The sequence below is a fragment of the Artibeus jamaicensis genome, unplaced genomic scaffold (genome assembly GCF_021234435.1).
Source record: "Artibeus jamaicensis isolate MK-2021 breed Jamaican fruit bat unplaced genomic scaffold, CSHL_Jam_final scaffold_537, whole genome shotgun sequence".
NCBI lineage: Eukaryota > Metazoa > Chordata > Mammalia > Chiroptera > Phyllostomidae > Artibeus > Artibeus jamaicensis.
The window spans coordinates 38,435,423-38,456,486 of NW_026522047.1; the positions used below are offsets into that span (position 1 = coordinate 38,435,423).

General features: G+C 37.5%; 1 protein-coding gene across 2 annotated transcripts; it reads left to right on the top strand.

The window, feature by feature from the left end:
* Nucleotides 1-283: 283 nt before the first annotated feature.
* On the top strand, nt 284-18,839 carry PBK (PDZ binding kinase). 2 transcript variants are annotated; one of them, XM_037135596.2, is made up of 8 exons: nt 284-346; nt 4,693-4,769; nt 8,794-8,887; nt 12,782-12,924; nt 13,723-13,892; nt 15,330-15,459; nt 17,285-17,461; nt 17,938-18,839. In XM_037135596.2, exons 2-8 carry the CDS (start codon nt 4,712-4,714, stop codon nt 18,135-18,137), a joined length of 972 nt encoding a protein of 323 aa, XP_036991491.2. In that variant the 5' UTR covers nt 284-346; nt 4,693-4,711; the 3' UTR covers nt 18,138-18,839. The 2 variants fall into 2 exon arrangements, with proteins under 2 accessions (XP_036991491.2, XP_036991492.2); XM_037135597.2 differs by lacking the exon at nt 284-346 and adding an exon at nt 359-500.
* The last annotated feature ends 2,225 nt before the right edge of the window (nt 18,840-21,064 follow it).

The following is a 21,064-nucleotide window of genomic DNA, read 5'->3' on the forward strand; positions in this document are numbered from 1 at the left end:
ATAAAAATTTGTATAATAATCATTACACATTCTTAGTAGAGTATTTGTAATTGAGGGAGAATTTCACCCTTAACTAATTACAGGCACATTCTGTTAAACCAGATTGTTCCTCTAAAGGGCAGACAGCGGCTATAAAAAAGCTTGCTCTTTCCTGCGCTACTCTTCCTTTCATTTGTCTTCAAAGCATCCCTATTTGATGATAAAATAGAATCTGTAAGAATAAAAACCAAAAAGAAGGGCGAACACGACCAGTTTTGACCTTCGCGCCACCCCGTAGTTCTGGGCCCACGCCTAGGAGTGCGCGCGCTTTTGAAAGTGAAAAGGATCCCAGTAGCAACGACTGTTGGTGAGTGTTTTGGTTTGCTGGTGGGAGGCTGAGGTTGCCGTGGGATCTTGTTGGGGGGCCACTCGGGGCCAATCTGAAGACATTCTGGGCCTGGACCTTTCGCTAGCCGGATCTTTTTCTATCTGGACTGTGACTGCCTCGCCCTGCGACTCTGGTAAGGGGAGCTTTTCTTCGGCCCCTGACTGCGCACCAGCCTGGGTGCCGGGTGGAGTTGGGGACACACCGCCGCTTCCCCGAGGCCCGCCCCCCCCCCCGCCCCCGGCCCTGACCCCCGGCCCTGACCCCCGGCCGAGGTCTCTGCGTTTGCTTTCGTAAAAGCTCGAGGCCTCCCAGGAAAGTTGAGGACGTTGGAAATGAGACGTTAAACTGGGAATTGTCTTAGGGTTCATTGTTGCGACCCAAGCTCGAGTGCGCATCTGAATCACGGGGGACGGTGGAGATTTCATAGAAGAAATTGCCCTTTTTGTAAGCGAAGCCTAACAGTCTGTACTTTTTACGGAAGCTCCATAGGAGAATACGATGGTTAGACAGGTTTGGGGAACCCCTGATATGGCAAGCTGCCTTGTTTTGTTTTTTAAATGTATTTTATTGATTATCTATTGCAGTTGTCCCATTTCCCCCCTTCATTCCCTTCCTCCCTGCACACCCTCTCCCACCCACAACCCCCCCCTTTAGTTCATGTATATGGTTGTACATATAAATCCTTTAGCTTCTACATTTCCCATACTATTCTTAACCCCCCCTGTCTATTTTCTACCGGCTGTCTATACTACTTATTTTTCCTGTATCTTTTCCCCCCTCCCCTGGTACCAACCCTCCAGGTGATCTCCATTTGTGATTCTGTTCCTGTTCTATTGTTTACTTAGTTTGCTTTTGTTTTTTGTTTTAGGTACGGTTGTCAATGATTGTGAGTTTGCTGTCATTTTACTGTTCCTGTTTTTTATCTTTTTCTTAGATAAACCCCTTTAACATTTCATATAATAAGGGCTTGTGCTGGTGAACTCCTTTAACTTGGCCTTATCTGAGAAGCACTTTATCTGCCCTTCCATTCTAAATTAAAGCCTTGCTGGATAGAGCAATCTTGGATATAGGTCCTTGTCTTTCATGACTTGGAATACTTTCCAGCCCCTTCTTGCCTATAAGGTCTCTTTTGAGAAATCAGCTGACAGTCTGATGGGAACTCCTTTGTAGGTGACTATCCCCTTATCTCTTGCTACTTCTAGAATTCTCTCCTTCATTTTAATCTTGGGTAATGTAATTATGATGTGCCTTGGTGTGTTCTTCCATGGGTCTACCTTCTTTGGGAGCTTCCTGGATTTCCTGGAAGTCTATTTCCTTTGCCAGATTGGGAAAGTTCTCCTTTGCTATTTGTTCAAATAACTTTTCCACCTGTTGCTCTTCCTCTTCTCCTTCTGGTACCCCTATAATTCAGAAGTTGGAACGTTTAAAGGTGTCCTGGAGGTTCCTAAGCCTCTCCTCATTTTTTAAAATTCTTGTTTCTTCATTTTTGTCTGGTTGGATATTTATTCTGGTCCATGCCATTGATTTGAGTCCCAGTTTCCTTCCTATCACTATTGGTTCTTTGTGCATTTTCCTTTATTTCACTTAGCATAGCTTCGTTTTCATATAATTTGTGACTGAATTCAACCAGTTCTGTTAGCATCGTGATCACCAGTGTTTTGAACTATGCATCTGATAGGTTGGCTATCTCTTCATGGCTTAGTTGTGTTTTTTCTGGAGCTTTGATCTGTTCATTTGTTTGGGCCTTTTTTTTTTTTGGTCTTGACGCACCTGTTACATAGTGAGGAGCAGAGCCTTAGGTGTTCACCAGGGTGGGGTAACCCACATCGCTTAGTTGTGGCACTGTTTGTGGGGGAGGTGTCAGAGAGGGAACAACAGTGCTTGCTCCACTCTCTGCGGTATTTCAGTCACTTCCCCCATTTCCTACAAAGTGGGTCCATCTGGTGCTGATTCCCGGTGGGTCGGCTTGTGTATGTTCTAGGACCCTGTGGGTCTATCTCTCCAGTGAACTCTCCTGTGAGGCTGGGAGTTTCTTCCGCTGCCTCAACCCCCACAGGTGTTTCCAATCAGAGGTTTAACGCTCTATTCGCCCCCCCCCCCCAGCCCTGGGTTGCACTGTCTGTCTCACCCCCCAGTTGTTTCTCCCAGTTTATCTGTATGCGAATGTGGGACTGCCAGCTCTACCAGCCACTGCAGCAGGCTTGTGTTCCCCACTCCACAATCTGATGCTGGGTCTGCCAGCCACAGCTTTGCCCGCCCTGGTCCTCCAGCCACCGCCTTGCGAGGTCCCATCGCAAGGATGGGTCCAGGGGCCCATCTCTCTTCCCTTCCTACCAGTCTGAATGAATGTGTCTTCTTTAACTACTTGGTTGTCAGACTTCCATACAGTTTGATTTCCTTATACAGTCTGGTTGGTTTTTGTTTTTAAATTATTGTTGTCATTTTGGTTGTGTGAGGAGGCACAGTGTGTCTACCTATGCCTCCATCTTGGCCGGAAGTCTGCCATTGTTTTATTGCACAAATGGCGTTACTCATCCCAGGCCCAGGTGAGACCTCAGGCTGCAGGCGTTTTCTGAGCTGTGCACCAGCTCCAGACATGGGGGCTTGTGCTGGTTGGAAACAGTTCATTACTTAAGCCCAGTGAGTCTCAGTTACAATCTTATGGGAGGCTAGAAGTGGTGAAAGATTTCTGGTGGGAATGGAGGTGGTTGGGGTTGAGAAAGGAGCACAAAGCAGTTCCCTGCTTTGCACCCCTCAACTAATGTTGTTTCCAATGCTGACTGCGCAGGTGGAGGAAGGATTTTAACAACCAGCCCTCTGTGAACTGCTGAGTTAGGGATTAGGGGTTAGGGAATGAGCAGCCTCTGCCTCTACTCCCTGGGAAGCCTACTGAGGGGGACAAGTGTAAAGGACCTTAGAAATAATCTGATCAGAACTTTCCCTTTCTGTAAATTCTGCGTTTTTCCTCTATTTTGTTTCTCTTTCCTCAGTTATCTTTTTCTCTCATTCTTTTGTTGTTCCTTTTTTCTATCAGCTATCTGCAGCTTTGCCAGTAGTATCCATGTATTTGTGTAGTTCTGGGATGGCTTAGAAGTTCATGAAAAGGGGACCCTCCTTAGTAAATTAAGGCAAACCTGAACACAGTGGTGATTGTAGCTACATTTAAAGCAAATGAACAAACTTCTTATTGGGAAATTAAAGCTGGATCTTTGAGATGATTTCTTTGTTCTTGGCCCAGAGTTTTTAAAGACAGTATTTATTAAGGGCTCTATAAAAAATTATAGCAAACATTCTCTGCTTCCAAATTTTCCATAGACAAAGCAAATGAGCTTACAGACATCTCAGAACAGTTTGCTTTACAATAAATAACTCAGTGTGAAACCTAACCTTTTTAAAAAAGAAAAAGCAAAAAATATTTTTGTAAATTAAGAGCTATGCTACAGAAGAAATAAAAAGCGTGCATGTTATATGCAATGTGTGCATTTTATTTGCATAGACAACTTTTATAATAGCTTATTGAGATACAATTCACACAGCGTACCTTTGAAAGTATATAATTCAGTGAAATATTCAAGTCTAGATTTGAATATATTAAACCACTACCGAATTTAGAACATCTCATCACCCCAAACAGAAGCCCCACACCCACTGGCTGCCACTGCACATCCTCCTTCCCCCCCAGCCCCTGGCTGCTGCTGATCTGTTTTCTGTCTGGATTGGCCCATTCCGAACATTTCATGTAAATGGAATGAAATATGTGGCTTCTTGTGTCTGGCTACTTCCACTTAGAATAATGGTTTCAAGGTTCCTTTATCTTATTGTATACACCAGAAGTTTATTCTTGTACTCCTTTTTATGACTGAATAATTATTGTATAGAATATGTATTTTGTTAAATAACATTCTGTCATCATCCGATGGATGTTTCTGTCTCCTCTTTTTGGCTAATTGTGACTAATGCTGCTTGTATAGACAGTCTCTTTAAAGGGTATAAAAGACCTGTTAACTCTTTCCAGGAAGTGCAGGGAGGAGACTTACTCTTGACCTTTTTGTACTAGGTGATTTTTTTTTTAACCAAGTACATGTATTTTTAATTAAGACCCTAAACATCCCAATTAGTAATAGTGTGGTCTTGGGTAAGTAATTATACCTCTGGGTTTCAGTTTTCTCATTGTAAGTAAAATTGGACTAAATATTTGCCATGGTCTTTTTCAGTTTTCAAATTTTATGTTTATATGATAAAGGGAGTGATAGTATTTTTTTAAATGACTAAGTGTTATATTCTTTATTACTGCACTGTAACTTTCAATTTATCTTCGTGTTAAGACCTAGAGTGATTATTGCAATGGAAGAAGTCAGTAATTTCAAGACACCTAGCAAATTATCTGAAAAAAGAAAATCTGGTAAGCTATAAAAACTTTTATTGTTGTAGCTATTAGAACCATCTTATTATTGTAGTTTGATGTTTTATCATACACAGTTTTAAAGTACTCTCTATACTGTTGATCTTAACAACTTAGATTTATTTTATAGGCCAGGATATGGTTATCTGTGAGCTAATTTTTTGACATTGTAACAGATTTGGAGGGTCTGTCTAGTGAAGAATCTTACCTTGAACCATTAAGGAACTCCTCGAGTTTTCATCCTCTCAAACAGGCCTTGCTCTTGTGAGGGAAACAAATGTTTAAGGCTATTCAAAGGACAGTCTTCTTAACAAACAAAAACAATTGGATATTGATATGCAAATCAACCCTTACCTCACCTATACACAAAAATGGTCAACATTATAAAATTTCTTGACGATAACAGGAGAAGAATCTCGTCACTCATTTCTAATACATCAGTTCTTGTGTATTGACCTGGTATGCTGTGAACATGCTAAACTCACTTATTCTTGGAGATCACTGAGGATATTGTCTCTTGTACATAGGTGGTAATGTAGATAAAGACACTTTTACTTCTGTTTCCTCATCTTTTATTTCATTTCTGTTTTCATTCCTGATGGCACTGGTTCCAGCGTAATTTTTAATAGGAGAGGTGTGAGTAGATCTCCTTGCCTTGTTCACATGAAGTACAATATTTTATTAGATGTAGGGTTTTTGTTTGTTTTGTTTTTTGTCATAGGCTATTTTTAGAGTAGTTAGAGTCAGAGCGACAGGAGTGAGGAGTACGGAGATTTCCCAGACTCCCCTTCTGCCCGCAGGTGGGGCCCCTCCCAGTCCCGGGTTTTCACAGAGGCCCTTTACCAGGTTGATAATCAGGAACTTTTCTCTAATTCCTGGTTATTATCATCATGAATGTGAGTTGGACTTTGTCAAGAGTTTTTTCAGAATCTGTTGGGATAGTTTTTTTCGGTCTGTAGATATGTTAAAATAAATTATGTTAATTTTCAAATGTTAAACCAACCCTTCATTCCTGGGATAAAGCAAATTTAGTCATGATGTATTTTATATATTGTTTGATTCAGTTTGCTAATATTTTTTGTGTTCATGAGGGATATTTGACTGTAGCTGGGTTTGTTTCTTTGTTTTGTTTTTGAATGCCTGTCTAGTTTTGGTATCAGGGTATTGTATTGTCATAAAATAAGATGGGAACTGTTTCCTTTTCCTGAAGCGTATGTGTAGAATTGATAGTATTTCTTCTCTACCTGGTAGAATTCACCAGTAAAGCCATGTGGTCCTGGATTTTCTTAGTAGGAAGACTGAACTGTGACCTGACAGTTAATGGATACTGGTCTATTCAAGTTATTTCTTGTGGTGTGAGCTTTACTAGTGTTTTTTTTTTTCCCCAGGGAATTTTTCCATCACTTCTAAGTTGTCAGATTTATTGGCATAAAGTTATTTATGATGTACTTTTATTGCCCTTCTAATGTCAGCAGGATCTGTGGTGATATCTCTTTTTTGATTTATGGCACTGACGTTTTATGTTTTCTTATTTGGTCAGTCAGATTCAATAAGTTTATCTATTTTGGTGAATGTTTCCTGCACTTGAAAAGGTATTTTCTGCGGTTGCTGGACGCAGTGTTCCATAAACACAGCTGGGTGGGTCTGGCGCACGTGTCTGTGCTTTTCTGTTCAGGTCTGTGTCCCCGCCCATCTTCAGTCCGTCCTGTTACTGGGAGAAGCGGCGGGTCTCCAGCTGCAAGTGTGGGTTTGTCTATTTTTTTCTTTCAGTTCTATCCCTTGTTGCTCTGTGAAACTTGTTATTACATATGTGTACATCTAGGAAGGTTATTTCTTTGAATTTACCCCTTTACTGTTATGAATTGTTTTTTATCTAGTATTGTACTCTCTTTGAAGTTCACTTTATATGATACTAATTGAGCCACTCCAGTTGGATTTGTGTTTAAATGTTACATTTCACAACTTTGCTTTTAACCTACTTGTGTCTTTATATTTAAAGTGGGTTTATTATACAGCATTGCTTATGTCTTGTTTTATCTATTCGGGCAATTTCTGCCTTTAATTGGACTGTGTAGCCACTCTCCACATGTGGTGACTTAAGTTTAGGTTGAAATAAGTTAAAACTAAATATAATGACAAATTTAGTTTCTCAGTTGTACTAGCCACATTCCAAGTGCTCAATAACCACATGTGGCTAGTGCAGCGGTACTGGGCAGTGGAAGTAGAACATGTCCATCATGACAGAAAGTTCTCTTGGAAAACGCTGTTTAGACCATTTACATTTAATGTAATTCTCTGTGGCTGGATTTGAATATATTATTTTTGTATTGTCCTGTAGCAAATGGTAATTTCCTTATTTTTTTTTTAAGTATTTTCTCTGTGCTTCATTTTTGGTACTTTTTTTGCTTTGTCTTAAAGTTTTAGTGATCTTTTGCTCTATGACGATGTTATTCCTATCCCTTGTATTTTTCCATTTCTTTAGGTACCATTATGATCGTTTTACTTCTCTGTCTTAACTTATGCTCACATTTTCCTTTACATTACTGAGGATGTTTTTAAAGATTTATACCCTTAGGCTTTTACCTGCTACTTCTGCATCACTGTCATTTTGTGGTATGTTTCTCTTGACTTATTTTTCTCCTGGAGTGGGTCATATTTTCTTGCTTCTTTCATTCCTGGTAATTTTTTTTACTGGTGGTGAGACATTTTCCATTGTTGAGTGCTGAACTTTGTTAAATTCCCTTGAAGGGTGTGTGATTTTGTTATGCTCCACCTGCAGTTAAGTTTTCTGCACATTAACTTGTTTCTTTTGAGGCTTGGCTTTTAGGCTTTGTTCTGACCTTTTTCCTTGAGCTAAAATTTAGCTGCACTAAATACTAAGTCATGACCCTTTAGAGGACTTGACTCAGTGCCGTGTGTGTTACAGAGTTACCGTACTGTGGCTGGTGGCGACTATTCCTAGATTGTGTGATCTCCTTAATGAGTCAGCCTGTTGCTGGGGTTTGGTGGTCTCCCCCGCACTAGGGGGTCGTGTCTATCACATGCAGAAGGTCCTTCGATGCTTAAAGGAAGACCTCTTTTCAGATCTCCGGAGCTTTCTCTTCTAGTTTGTGGCTCCCTCTTTAGTTCTTTGCTCTGTAAATTCTAGCTAAGTCTGTCTCCTCAATTTGACGATGGTTCTTTGTGCCGTGGCCTAGAAACTGCCTTTAAGGTGTAAGTTAGAGCAGTGATGGGGTTCACCTCATTTGTTTCCTTCTCTCAAAGATCATGCTTTTCTCTGCCTATTGTTTGGTGTATAAAGATATTATATTTCGTCAAGTTTTCTAGATGGAAATTCCAGGAGCAGTTATTTATTAGCAAAAGTAGGGTTCCTCTGTCTCATTTTTTATGAATGTATAATGATCTGTAATGTAGATATAATTATGACTATGATGATTACTTAGGATTTTTTGTTTGCTTCTGCAGCCACAAAAGTGAATCCCAATATTCAAATATATATAGATAGTAAATAGTCTAGGCTTTTGGTGCCACATAGGGACACTATTGAATATTCTTTTTTACCTTTTTTTTTAAGAGAGGGAGAGAAATATCAGTGTGTGGTTGCCTATCATGTAACCTGCAACTGGGGACCCAGCCATGTGCCCTGACTGGGAATCGAACCAGTGACCCTTGGGTTCATAGGCTGATACTCAGTCCACCAAGCCACACCAGCCAGGGCTTTTACCTATTGTTTTCAACCCATTAAAAAACAAATTTTAATTTGTGTGCCATATAAAAACAAGCTATCTGCTGACTAGTACTTCAGCGGCACTGTAAGACAGAGCTCCAAGAAGACTTGGTCAAGGGGTCTCCATTGAAAATTAGGATACAGAGTGTCCTAATTAGGCCTAATTAGAGCAATTAGGATTGCTCTCCAAAAGATTATTCCAATTAGTACTCTTAACAATAGTATGTTGCAAATGTTAAGGATGCATTTGTAGAGGTCTTTTCAAGTACTTATTTTTCATTTCTTTCTGGCACTTAGCTTTGTGTTCAACTCCATGTATAAGTATCCCTGCCTCCCCGTTTATGCAGAAGCTTGGCTATGGCACAGGGGTGAACGTCTACCTTATGAAAAGGTGAGTAGAGGATTTGAGGTTAACCTTTTGACGTAGTTCCCTGTACTTGGAGACAAAGGAAGGTGAACATTCAAATACTTAGATCTGAGACATGTTCCTGATCCTGTCTGACTGCTATGTTCCAGTCTTAGACTCTTTTATAACTTTATCAGGGCTCTGCCTGGAGTACTTTTCATCTAGCTTCCTCCGGATGGGTTATTAAAGGAGCAGTAATTCACCTTACATTTTTTCCTCGGCTTGTATGGGAAGGGAAAGGGAATCAACCTGACCAACACAGCATGGTGTTAGGTTTATATTATTTCTATTGTAGATAGAAATGCTTTCTTTAATAAAAAGCTGATGAATTGAGAATAACATGGCAATATTATGGAAGTGGGTATTCTTGAAGCATTTGTTCAGTTTAAACACCTGTTTGTGTTTGAACATTTCTTTTGTACCTAAAAAATCTTGTTTATTTTGAAAAAAAATTCTCATATAGGTTTATGGCTAGTCTCTCTCTATCCCTTTTTATTTTTTTTAAGAAAAATGTCTTTAAATGTAAAGTATGTTATTAACAAAGTTATACTGTATGTAACTTAATCAAAAAGCTTCATATGGCTGATAATAGCAGTCCCTGTCTGATCCTGACTCTCCTTGTCACGTGTCCCTGTCGGCCTGGGACTTCCCCTCCCGGTGACCTGCAGGCTTCCTTTGCTTCTCTGTAAATCGGATCCTGTTTTTTCCTGTATGTCATGTCTTACTGTTTCTTGGTTTAGATCTTGTTTTGTTTGAGGGCAGATAGTAGCTCCCTATGAAAAGGTGTACAGGAGCTACATTTTTTGACAATTTGCATTTCTGAAAATGTTTTCATTTTACCCTCATCCTTGAATGGCCCTTTTTTGTTTTTCCGGGCCAGAATTATCATTTGGCAGGTCATGAATTACTCTGTTCCTGCACAGTTCACAGGGATTCAGCTTTGCCGGTAAACCTCAAGCTAAGATGCTCTGCTTTAGCCCCTTTCAAAGTTAGTTTTCAGTCTTAAAAAGCTGGGGGGATAGGGAATGAGCAACTACCTGATGATACGGAATCAGGGAGGTATCTAGGTAGGAATCCACCTGCTTTTGGAATAACTTTGAAGAATTTTATTGGGCCTGTTAAGTCATTTACTGTCATCTGCCTTCCAGCTTCCAAAAGTGTGTTGCTATTGTCTCCTGCTTGTTATTCCCATCTTCGTTGGTGGGTATATGTCTTAAAATACCTCTTTGCTTTTATTTTAGTGAGGCTTGAGAGGGCTCAAAAATATATGTGTATGTTTAAGCTATCATTTCTGAAAGTATAATTTTAGTGTTAAATGAAGTTTGTATCCCTAGATTGAATCCAATGTACTGCAGTAGTTTTGATGTATTATTTTTTAAATACACTGATATGATGCAGTTTGCTATGTTTAGAATTTTTGCATCTATGATAGAACTGAAATTGGCCTGTGATTTTCCTTTTACTGCTGTGTCCGTCTGGTTAAGTTCAGGGTATACTAGACTCTTAGCTCATTTCCTTTCTGTTCCTTGGAACAGGTTGACTGATAGCTCCCTTGAAAGTTTAGTAAACTCACTGGGAGAGTTACGAAGGCTTTGTCTTTCTTGTGAGAAGATTTTAAACTCTTCCTTCATCAGTTTTCTTAGATTTTTTTTTTAATAATTTGACCATTTTGTCTTTTAAATTTATTGGCTAAAAATTTTAGTATTTAGTCACTTATATTTTTAAATCTCCACTGCCTAGTGATGTCCCTATTTTTTTATTGTAATATTATTTTTACCTCATTTATTTTTTTCCTTGTGCAATCTGATCAGAAATCTGTCTGCTTTATTAGCCTTCTCAGTAACCTAACTTTTAGCTTGGCAAAGTGTTTTATTCAGATTTCATAAATATTTTTTTGTCATTCTGTAGATTAGGCTATGTTACGGAAAAGGTGAAAATGTACTTGATCACGGTTGATTCTAAACATTTAAGGATTATAGGTATCCCTGGATAACTGAAAAAAAATTTTTTTTAAATAAAATGACATGAAAAGACGTTATCCCCGAATGCTGTTGTTACCTAAACCTGGAGGTGTAAGAATAATTTAGATAAATCTGTAGGTGACAGATATATATCTATTAAGAAATTTGGTGATCCTTTGAGTACATGTGGGTTTTTTTATTTTAAAGATTTTATTTATTTATCTTTAGAGGGGAAAGGAAAGAGAGAGGGAGAGAAATATCAATCAATGTATGATTGCCTCTCGTGTGTCCCCTGATGGGAACTGGCCTGCAACCCAGTCATGTACCCTGACTGGGAATTAAAAAATTGATCACGGGAATTGAACCACGATCCTTTGATTCACAGGCCCGCACTCAATCCACTGAGTTACACCAGCCAGGGCCAGTTTTGTTTTGTTTTTTTTTAAGATTTCATTTATTTATTTTTAGAGAGAGGGAAGGGAGGGAGAAAGGGAGAAATATCAGCGTGTGGTTGCCTCTCACACTTCCCAACTGAGGACCTGACCACTGAGCTATACTAGCCAGGGCCATGGTTTTTTATTTTTTATTTTTTATTTTTTAAAATAAAGGTCCTGCAATCATGGAGCTATGCTTATGAGGTAGTACAAAGCTGAACAGATTTTTGGTTCAATCTACTATGTTCTTATAGATTGACTTTAACATTTTTGCTTATGTGCTTTGTACACTTTGCTTTCATAATTCACTGTCCTTGTAAATAAATGGCTACCTTGTCAGGTAAACCTTTCTCCAACTTTGTTATACCTGTTTGTTTATTAGATCTCAAAACATTTACACTTTCAATATTAAGATATCCAATCTTGCTAGAAAATAGACAACTTACATTTTTCCTTATTTGCATCTTTATTATTATTGCTTTAACTTGTGTCTTTGAGTATACAGTGAAAGGTCTAAGATGGATTAGTCAGTGGCAAGGCACAGTATTTGTTGGTGAAACTTGCTATTCTGTGGATGATTACATATGTGCCAAATATTTCTTGTATGTCTCTTCTTTAAATTGTTTCATAGAGCTCTGGCTGGTCTGGCTCGGTGGATTGAGTGCCAGCCTGTGAACCAAAGGGTTGCTGGTTCAGTTCCCAGTCAGGGCACATGCCTGCGTTTTGAGCCAGGTCCCCACTAGGGGGTGCACAAGAGGCAACCCACACATTGATGTTTCTCTCCCTCTCTTTCTCCCTCTCTTCCCCTCTCTAAAAAAATTAATAAAATATTTAAAATAAATGAGTAGTTTCTTAGAGATTAGTGTCTATTACTTTAGTATTCTAGAACTTGTCTCTGGTACATATAGTTAAATGTTTGAAAAGTAGTTGGTAGAGTGATACGCTTTAATGGAAAAATTTAAAAAGAGTAAACTTGCCCTGGCTGGTGTAGCTCAGTGGATTGAGCATGGGCCTGCAAACCAAAGGATTGTGGTTCAATTCCCAGTCAGGGCAGATACCTGGGTTGCAGGCTGGTTCCCTGTAGGCCAGTTCCCAGCAGGGGATGCACAAAGGGCAACCATACATTGATGTTTCTCTCCCTCTCTCCTTCCCTTCCCCTCTAAAGATAAATAAATAAATTTTAAAAAAATAAAATAAAAAGTAAACTTGAAGTTTAAAATATATAACATTCTATCTTTTTCTTTCTTTTATTTTATCTCCTTCCAGCAGTAGACACTCAGACGATTCTTGTAATCAGTACATATGTCGGCTACTTATCTCAGTTAAAAGGGAAATGGGGCAGAGGCACCGATAGTGTAAAATTTGTAGATATGCTTTTAAAAACAACAAATCATTATCAAGTCCTTTTCAAAATTTGGAAGTTCTTGTTAGACATTTGAAATGTAGTATAGTTATTAATCTGTATCCCTTATGATTTTTTTAAGATCTCCAAGAGGCTTGTCTTACTCTCCTTGGGCTGTGAAAAAGATTGATTCTAAATGTAATGGTCATTATCAAACTATGTATCAAAAGAGGCTAACTGATGAAGCTAAGATTTTGAAAAGCCTTCATCATCCAAACATCATAGGTGAGTTTAAATTTATTTGGTAGCAGTTTCTGATTTATTACTGTTTATCAGAAACAGTTTATGTAATTTCTTAACCTATGTAATTTCTTAACCAGTTTCAGTAATAAAAGTGAAGAGAATGGTGGTAATGTTTGGTAAGAATCAAATTAATGTGAACATTTTTTTTTTAAGACAACTAGAAAGCAATTTGTTTTTGTTTTTTTTTTTTAAATTTTATTTATTTATCTTTAGAGGGGAAGGGAAAGAGAGAGAGAGAGAGAAATGTCAATGTATGGTGCATCCCCTGCCGGGTACTGGCCTGCAACCCAGGCATACGCCCTGACTAGGAATCGAACCACAATCCTTTGGTTTGCAGGCCCATGCTCAATCCACTGAGCTACACCAGCCAGGGTAAATGTGAACATTCTAAAATAAAAATTATATAATATTCTTAGATGCTTAAGTATATACTTAATACTTCATGGGAATACATGGTTATGCTGGTACTATGGAGAATTTGGGAATATAAAATGATCTTCATTTGGATAATTTCCTTATTTGCATTTTTAATATAAGTAGGCTCGTGAACCATTATATTTAGGAAAGCATAAAATATTTCAAAATTTAAATTTTTGATACTATTTGTAAACACTGATGGCATTTTAAGTTAGATCTATTGAATTAGTTTTGTAAATAATAGCTGTTTCATTGTATATTTGTCAGTGTTAATCCAGGTCCATTTTCAGTCACAGCTTTATGTAAAACATAAGAACTGCTGTTCTTCTCTATTCTAGTAAGAAAATGTTATGTTTCTTAAAGGTTATCGGGCTTTCACTGAAGCCAGCGATGGTAGTCTGTGTCTGGCTATGGAATACGGGGGTGAAAAGTCTCTAAATGACTTAATAGAAGAACGAAATAAAGACAGCCGAGGCCCTTTTCCAGCAGCCATAATTCTAAAAGTTGCTTTGAACATGGCAAGAGGGTTAAAGGTAACTATGTCATTATACTTTATGTGACTTTTGTGAAACAAGCTAAATACTTTATATACCTAATTACATGGTAGGATTCCCCCCACCGCCCCACCAAAAGGGGTTGCCTTAAGTGAAAGTTGCCTTATGGAATCTTTTATATTGCAGACTGCACAATTTTCTTGATCAACAAAGTTGATTGATTGAGGCCTTTGCATAACCTGAAATAGCCCAAGTCAGGTAGTTTTGCTTATCGAAGATCACACATTAGGTTTACTTTAAGAAGGATTACATTTAATATACATTTACTGATTATGCCTGAAGATGTAGCCTAAGCCCCTATTGATGTAAACAAGTCTCTTAAAGATTGCTTTATGGAATAAGTTTTGAGCATCAAGAGTGGTCATCTACAAGTCAAATGAAAAAAAAAGCTCTTCCATGCAAATAAGTTATTGTGCCTTTGGATGGGCACAGTGTTAGAAATAAAAAGAATTCTGTACCCCAGCGAACTTAAACAGAAGTTCTGATGTTTGCAGAAAATTATTGAATGATTCAAAGCAGACTAGGTGATGTTACTGATGTCAAAGTTACATGTTAAGAGTAAAAATAAAATTCATGAAACATGGAACTGGAAATGGCAATATTTCTAAATATGTATATATTTTAATACGTGTATAAAAATCTTCAGTGGATAGGACAAATTAAATCAACCATTTAAATTATTTAATAAATATTTAAAAATACATATTATAGAATTAGTAAATTATGTTATAAATATATTCAAGCATATTCTCTTTTTAGGCAACATTTAAATTAAGCACAGTGCGTGTTTCAGGTTATATTCCAAGAATTGTCTCTGACATTTTCAAACCCAGTCACAGTACACGCTCAAATGCTGGTGGATGAACAAATAACTGTTTTGTAGGATATTTTTGATTATGGATGAGTATTGTTAGCAATTCTAAGAAAGGGTTAATGTGTAAAACAAAATACAGTCTTAGATTCTATTTCTGCTTCCTCCTGTTGTGAATTATGTGAAGCCCTGAGTCATCTGTTGTTTAACATTATCTCAATTTGTTTGAAGAAAGTATGCCTCAATGTGAAGATTTCAAAACTATTCCTGAAAATTTCCAGCCTCAAGTAAAGTTGCAGTATATTTTGATGTTTGCTGTAGCATTTTTCAATATAAAAAGTATGTAAGATGGGTTTGTAAATAAAAAGCTTATCTTTAAATAGACATCCATTTCAAATAAGTCTTTTTCGTTTTCTGGTCAGTATGGCAGACCAACATGGGGTGGTTCCTTCTCGAGCTTTAAATAATTGGGAGTGATGGACAAGTATAATCCTGTAGTTTGGGGAGTTCAAACTATATTTGTTTGAAGGCCATTTTATATATACATATATAGATATATATTTTTTTATTTGTGCTTAGATGTGTTAAATTTTTCACTATTTTAGTATCTGCACCAAGATAAGAAATTGCTTCATGGAGACATAAAATCTTCAAATGTTGTAATTAACGGTGATTTTGAAACAATTAAAATCTGTGATGTAGGAGTCTCGCTACCACTGGATGAAAATATGACAGGTGAGTATTCTAATTTTTTAAATGTGTTTTTATATAATTTTAAAATTTCTAATTTTTACATATTTAAATAGATAAGTTCATATTCTTTAAAAATTAAGAACTATTAATCCAAAAAAATGTAGAAAAAAAAGGTTCTCATGTTTCACTTAGCCTCCAGCCCCCTCTCTTGCTGTATACACAATATAAATTACTGTTTTCTTATTAATATACATTTTAGCTGAAGATAACTTTAGGAACTGTTTCTAACCTAGATTGGGGTTTTTAAGTGGTAGAAGACCTGGGAATAGAAAATAAAATTTTAATAAGGTTTCATACAGGAATTTATTTAGTACCAGTGCAGTGACAAGGTTCGGGAACAGGAGAGGAAGAAATGGCACTGATTTTACAGTTTGGTTTCTTTGTTCCCAGAAAATAGAGGAGTAAGGATCACTGCCTAATTTGTTCTGAGGCCAGCCTAACTCATCAAAACCTGACAAATACATTATGAAAAGAAATCATAGTTCAATATCCTTCATAAACATAGTTACAAAAATCCTTAACAAAATATCAGCAAATTGAATCTAACAGTATATAAAAAAAGAATTATACATCTGACCAACTAGGTTTTATCCCGGGAAAGTTAACATTCGGTACTCAACACACTTTACCATATTAAGAGATTTGAAAACTACAAAGTCATCTCAATAGATGCAGAAAAATCATTTGACAAAATCCATCTTCCACTCATGATTTAAAAAATCTTGCTAAATAGAGAAGGGAACTTAACTACAGGAAAACCTATAGGCAACATTATACTTCAGGAGAGGACAAAGGCAAAATGCCTGCTCTGGTCGGTATGAATTAACACGGTCCTCTAGTCCTAATAAAAGCAAGAGAAAAATAAAAGCCATCAAGATTGGAAAGGAGATGAAATTGCTCATATTTACAGTTGATGTGATTGTTTACATAGAAAATCTTAATCTATAAAAGAACTACTATAATAAGTGAAGTTGTCTGTTATATTTCTACATATATAGTACCAAAAAGCATAAAATATTTAAGAATAAATCTAACAAAAAAGTCACCCAAGTACAGAACACCATAAAACATCACTAAGAGAATTGAATGAGGTGTAAGTAAATGGAGAAAGATCATGACTGTGAATTGACTGGCAGATTCAATACTGTGTAAGATGTTAATTCTTCCCAAACTGATCTAGAGATTCCATCCAATCCCAACCAGCATTTTAGCTGGCCTTTTCACCGAAATTGAAAAGTTGACTGAAATTTAAATGGAAATGTGAGTGGATCTGTGTCATTCCTGGGCAGAAGCTAGTCTGTGATTAGACCCTTTCCCTTTTCTCTGAGTTCACAATAACAGCATAGAAATGGTACTTCACTCAGACAATAATATGGAATAGCATAGTATGAAAACTGAAGAAGCAGGCACAGAGACGAAATGATCTATCTGCTTAAGGTAACACAGCTTGCAAATGTCTTTGAACCCAGGCAAGACGATCTGTCTCCAGAGTCTGTACTCGTCAAGAATATCTATTTATATTCTTAGCACTTCTAAGAGAATTGTTGTTTATGTACACCCTTGCCAACTATCCAGCTTTTTGAATATTTATCAGTCTGATAGGGATAAAGTAATTATTGTTAATGAGTTGAGTGTATTTTTTCATGTTTACTGACTATATTTAATAAATTACATGTCAAATCATTTGCCCTTTATTATTATTTTTTTCTTTTTGGTGGCGGGGTAGGGGGAGTGGTTTGCTTGCCTTTCTTGGTGATTTCTAGTGTTTGCCCTTGAGACGATTTCACCTGCGTTTTACTTGTTTCAGTAACTGGCCCTGAGGCTTGCTATATTGGCACTGAGCCTTGGAAACCCAAGGAGGCTTTGGACGAGAATGGCATTATCACTGACAAGGCGGACATATTTGCCTTTGGCCTTACTCTGTGGGAAATGATGACTTTGTCTATTCCGCACATTACTCTTTTGGATGATGATGATGACGATGGTATAACTATATATTTTTAATGTAATTCCCAATCTGGTTTGAAGTACAATTAATTTATAAAATTATATTTTATTTTTCTGTTAAATTAGTTTTAAAACAAGCAAAGTGTTTGATTTAGTAGCATGAGGTATAGATTATATTAATATTGATGACTAATTTGGTACTGTCTTGGTTTAATTTTATAAAATTGAGATACAGATTAATTTCAAACAGGGGGATAAATGAGAAAATTCAGAGGAGCAAAAAGTTACTTTAAAAACTTCCCTTGCCTGAGATTAGAAAGCTGTCCTAGTAAAGGGCTGATGACCACAGATTAAATCCATGACAGTGGCTAATCCACACCATGGCAGAGCAATTGAAGAGAGACTGTGAATTATAATGAAAACTCTTGTTTCAAAAGGGTGAGTTTGAGCAGTTGATAAGTTTTTTCCATGATTTAAAGTGATTTTATTTGTTTCAAACTCCTTCATGAACAGATAAAACTTTTGATGAAAGTGACTTTGATGACGAGGCATACTATGCGGCTTTGGGAACTAGGCCACCTATTAACATGGAAGAACTGGATGAAACATACCAGAAAGTAATTGAGCTCTTCTCTGTATGCACTAATGAAGATCCTAGAGATCGTCCTTCTGCTGCACACATTGTCGAAGCACTGGAAGTAGATGTCCAGTGAGCTCATATTCATAACTGCCTGAGCTTCAAGTATGGCTTATGTGTATAACTGTTCTGTTTATTATAATATATTTATATGTAGTTACTATGATAATCCATAATTATTAGACTCTTTGAAAGGGGCCCATTGTAGAACCATAGCACCTTGTTAACATTTGAAAACTATTTCTATTATAAAGGTATTTCATGTGATCAGCATTTGATATCATAGTGGGTTTTCTATAAAGTTTAAGAAACTATTTTGAGCTTAAGAAGTATCAAAACTTATTCATAGATTTAAAACAATAGCAATATTTGTCTTAACATTAATTGGGGTAGAGTGACCAATAATTTTATTAACTATCTTAAATATTCTATTTTAATGCATCTATTTAAATTAGCACTTTGTGGTACAAAATGTGTCTACATTTGTTTATTGTTTAAAACATTAAACTTTGCTGTTCTTTCTGGGCTGTTGTGTTTCTTAAATATGGTTTCTGGGAACTGAGAAACTATGGCTCAAGAGTAGCTCCTTGGGTGTTTCCAGACACTCTTGGTGAAGGCTTGTCTTGCCCTCCTGGTTCTCCCCAGATCTTTGGTCTTTGCTTTCATTTATTTAATGTGTTTTCTATACTGAGATCCCTTTTTCATTTGCTGCCTATAAAGCTGAAGCATTTCAAAGTTCTGGTATATAAAAATAATAAAACTAATAGTATGATAGAAAATAAAGGACACTTTAGTTACCAGAAGAGTATTATCTATTTCATCTCCGTCGATCTGAGTGTTGTCATTGAAGTTGCTGAGTGAGTGGGTTTCTCTCTCAGCCTTATTTTGTTAATCTGTAAAATGAGGGTGATTTGGATCAATAGTTTCTATCTGTCAATCACATCCGCCCCAGGAATTTTCAGTTATTGAATTGCGCTTGTCAATCTAGGTGGTGTGCCCAGAATTGACTGCAGTAAGAATTTAAAAAATTACTGTCAAATGGAGGATTGAACCACTGCGCTCTGAGCTTTAGCAATTTTAGAATCTACTGGAGGGTTCATACTGTTTTTTAATTCTTAGAGAGAGGGGAAGAGAGGGAGAGAAACATTGATTGGTTGCTTCTTGCATGCTCCCAACCAGGGACCTGTCCTGCAACCCAGGCATGTGCCCTCACCAGGAATTGAACCTCTGACCTTGTGGTTTGCAGGATGATGCCCAGTCCACTGAGCCACATCTGTCAGGGCTGCAGGGTTCCTGTTCTGTGAGATCGTACCAAGCAGTGGTACAGGTCATTAATAAGCATACCTTCTATCAAAATATTAATGGCACAGCCCTGGCTGGTGTGGCTTAGTGGCTTGAGCCTCGGCCTGAACCGAAAGGCTGCTGGTTAGGTTCCCAGTTGGGGCACATGCCTTGGTTGCAGGTCTGGTCCCCAGTTGGGGGCGTGCAAGAGATGACTAGTCAATGTTTGATGTTTCTCTCCCTCTTTCTCCCTCCTTCCCCTCTCTCAAAAAAATAAATAAAATCTTTAAAACCTACAAGGTGAAATTTTTTAAAGGGTGACACAAAACTAACAAAATAAAAGTAGAAAAGATTTTTAATAGTGAAAAAAATACATATATATATTTGTGGGATGTGGCTAAAGATGTGCTTATTGAAATTTGTAGTCTTAATATTAGAAAAGTCTGAAGGCCCTGGGGTTTTCACTGCCAGGTCACAAGGCAAGACTTACCCTGTCCTTAAAAGCCTTGAAACCTGGCACTGACTTGGCCTCTTTATGGATGAAAGTCCTTTCCAGAATAAGGAGAGTTCATCCTTCATCCGTATTGAATTTTGGCTCTGTCGTGTAAATTTCCTCCACAATCAGCATATCTAGTTTCTAAAAATTCTTCAGCTGCTTTCACATCAGTACCTGCAGACTCATCACTCACTTTTACATTATGTCATGGATAACAAATGATTCTTAATCATTTAAACCACTCAAAGCTAGCAATAAATTCAGCAACGTAGTCGAGTCCAGCCTTTTATCATCTCAAGCAAAGCTTTTGCTTTCAAGCGGATCATCCTGGGGCTGAGAGGGTCCTGCCCGTGTCTGGTCTTCAAGCCAGGCTTAGAAGTTTCTCCAGTTTTTGTTAGTAGTGCCTTCAGTGAAGCAGATTCTTTAACAGCTTCCATCACCTTGTTCTTGTTCTTGAAGAATGTGGCTGAGGTGGAGTGGGACATATCTGACTAGTGAGCAATAGCCATTATTTTTTCACCTTTGTAGTCCTTCCTTAATCACTTTGAATTTGTTTCCAAGTCAGTCACTCAAGGTGGCCTCTCTTAGCAATGGATTTTAGATGCTTAAGGGCCATGATGAACAAAACAACATGAGATTAAATCAAGAGAAAAAGATGCAATCGAAAAATAGGTTTAAACACAAGATGCATGAGGCCGCTACCGGAGTAACAGCATACTATTTTACACTGTACTTTTTAAAATAAGTAGAGTACACTGAAATAATGGTAAAGTGTAGTAATACACAACTCAGTAAGTCATTTGTTACTAAATATTATATACTGCACATAATTGTATGTGCTATTCGTTTATACTACTAGCAACTCAGTAGTATTTTTTATACCAGGATCCCCACAGAAACATGAGTAACGTGTTACGCTGTGACGTTATGGTGACTGTGACATTGCTAGCTGGGCAATAGGAATTTTTCAGCTGCACTATAATCTTGTGGGAACACCATCGTATATTCATTGTGTCACTGATTGAAATGTCAGGTGGCACATGACTACATACCTATATTTTCACTGCCCTAAAAATCCTGTGCTCTTCCTACGTGTCTCTCCCTCAGCCACATATATTTTGACTCTTCAGTTTTGCCTGTCCAGACTGTCATGTACTTGGAATCCTACAGAATGTAGTCTCAGATCGGCTTCTTTCACGTGGCAATAATCATTTATGGTTCCTCCA

Coding starts and splice junctions, on each gene's coding strand:
- PBK (XM_037135596.2), top strand. CDS start 4,712: ATGGAAGAAGTCAGTAATTTCAAGACACCTAGCAAATTATCTGAAAAA. Junction 4,770..8,793: donor ATCTGAAAAAAGAAAATCTG/GTAAGCTATAAA, acceptor TCTGGCACTTAG/CTTTGTGTTCAACTCCATGT. Junction 8,888..12,781: donor AACGTCTACCTTATGAAAAG/GTGAGTAGAGGA, acceptor GATTTTTTTAAG/ATCTCCAAGAGGCTTGTCTT.